The sequence below is a fragment of the Apaloderma vittatum genome, unplaced genomic scaffold (genome assembly GCF_000703405.1).
Source record: "Apaloderma vittatum isolate BGI_N311 unplaced genomic scaffold, ASM70340v1 scaffold6067, whole genome shotgun sequence".
In the NCBI taxonomy this organism is placed as follows: domain Eukaryota; kingdom Metazoa; phylum Chordata; class Aves; order Trogoniformes; family Trogonidae; genus Apaloderma; species Apaloderma vittatum.
In genome coordinates this window covers 28,578-30,538 of record NW_009724412.1, presented here as the reverse complement: position 1 = coordinate 30,538, position 1,961 = coordinate 28,578, and the positions used below count along the sequence as shown (strand labels likewise).

Here is a 1,961-nt window from a genome sequence, read left to right as displayed (position 1 = left end):
TTGTGAGGCCCAAGGTGCCAGGACAGCTGAGGAAGAGCCGCAAGCAACGTGGAGCCAGCGCCTCCGAGGCAGCTCAGGGAGACAGGGATCCCGCAGGGGCTGCGGCACAGGGGGCTGGCACACCCGTGAAGACACCTTTGAGCTCACCACTGTCCTCACGGAAGAGCAAAGGGAAGGAGAAGGCAGCCAAGCCAGCTCTGGTGAAAATGGGGAGTGAGGAGTCAGGGGAGAGCAAACGGCTCGTATCTGTCCCCAGCACGGATGAGGGTGATACAGCCGCGAGCGCTTCCCCAAAGCAAAAGGTGAAAGAGCTGGGGACACAGCCCCCGGGGAAGGCGAAGGCCACCAAGCATTCAAAGCCAGGGCAGGCTGGTGGCTTGGGCGTACGTGACAATGTGCCGGTGATCCCTGCCAGCGGAGCTCTGGCTCCTCCGGGAGAGGCGTGCCAGGAGGCACCACAGAAGTCTTTCCATCCCAAAAGCATGGTGACTTCTGGAGGGGTTGCTGCTGAGAGATCTCCTCTGGGAGAGGTGTGCCAGGAGGCACCACAGAAGTCTTTCCATCCCAAAAGCCCGGTGGCTTCTGAAGGGGTTGTTGCTGCGGGAGCTCCTTTGGGAGAGGTGTGCCAGGAGGCACCACAGAAGCCTCTCCATCCCAAAAGCCTGGTGGCTTCTGGAGGGGTTGCTGCTGAGGGAGCTTGTGGACAGACTGCAGCTGAGACTCCCAGGGAGCCAAGACCCCTTTGCTTTGCAGCCAGGGCCTCTGAAAGGGCAGACTCCCTGGACGTGACTTGGCCTGAGATGTACGACTATTTGTTCTGTGACTCCCAAGAGGAAGAAGAAGGAATGGGGAACTCAGTGGAGAGGGAGAAAACACCCTTAGAAAGGGAAATATCCTGGCCTGAACTGTATGAGTATTTTTTCAATGAACCAGAAGGAAACAGGAAAAAAGTCAAGAGTAAAGAGAGGAAGCGAAAGAAGTTCAGCAGCATGGACCACACTCAGCTGCAAAGTGAGGATCCTGACTCGGCTCCAGTCAAAGGCTCCCTGGTTGTCTCGGTCCCTGAGGTGTATGAACACTTCTTTTTAGACCGGCCTAGGAATAGGGCAGGCTGGAGAGGGATTTTCTCAATAGCTCCAGCCTCCGAGGTGAAGAAAGCTGTGGGGGCTTTGAAGTCCCTCCTGCAAAGGCCAATGCATCTTGTCAGAGGCCAAGCCCCGGCCCCCCAGCCTCTCCTGCAGAGAGGATCTGGAGAGAAGCTCTCCCTCATCCCGCTGCCTCCCCTGGGAAGAGGCCAGACGCAGCCAGAAGGTCTGGACATGGCCCTTGCGCTGCCAGGTAAAGCTCTGTTCCCCCTGCCCGCTGCCCGTAGAGATGTGTCTCCACCTCGTGTGGTCTCCCCTGGTCCCACCCCCCTGCGGGAAGCCTGGCAGGCAGCTCTGACCCTGCCACAGCAGACCACTCCAGGCCACCTTCCAGAACGGAGCATTTCAATGGGCCTTGCCTGGTGTAGCTGGTCTGAAACCACCCTCCTGACATGTTAACCTTGCCACTTGCCTTTAGGAGGGGAAGCGTGGCTAAAGCCACCGCCGTGACGTGGGTCTCCCTTGTGATGCTCACGCTGTCTCTGTGCCAGGTCCCGCGGGCTGCAGGAGGCACGGGCAGGGGATCTGGGGATATTCCGTGCATAACTTGCTTTGCTCCCCGCAAACCCCAGTTGTAGAGCAGAGGTGGTCATGACAGCATGTGTGCAACTGGCTGACACTCAGGCTGTCCTGAAGTCCCTGTCCTAGCTGATTCAGTTGTCACCCTGAATGGACATAACCTGCTTGCGGATCTAACCTACTCTTTTGCACTCCGGCCAAGGAAAACTTGCTGAAGCAGATAGGTGTGTTAAACACGGCTGGTGTTAGTGCAAGGTCTGCTAGAGATAGGAACCCTCCACCCCAGTGCCATCCAAG

At 57.9% G+C, this 1,961-nt stretch overlaps 1 protein-coding gene across 1 annotated transcript in view; it reads left to right on the top strand.

The window, feature by feature from the left end:
* Nucleotides 1-800: 800 nt before the first annotated feature.
* LOC104276238 (PGC-1 and ERR-induced regulator in muscle protein 1-like) overlaps nt 801-1,961 on the top strand; it is a 3,945-nt gene continuing 2,784 nt past the window's right edge. Inside the window, exon 1 of the mRNA XM_009872475.1 lies at nt 801-1,338. Coding sequence (XP_009870777.1) covers nt 801-1,338 — 538 coding nt within the window. The remainder of the gene's footprint in view (nt 1,339-1,961) is intronic.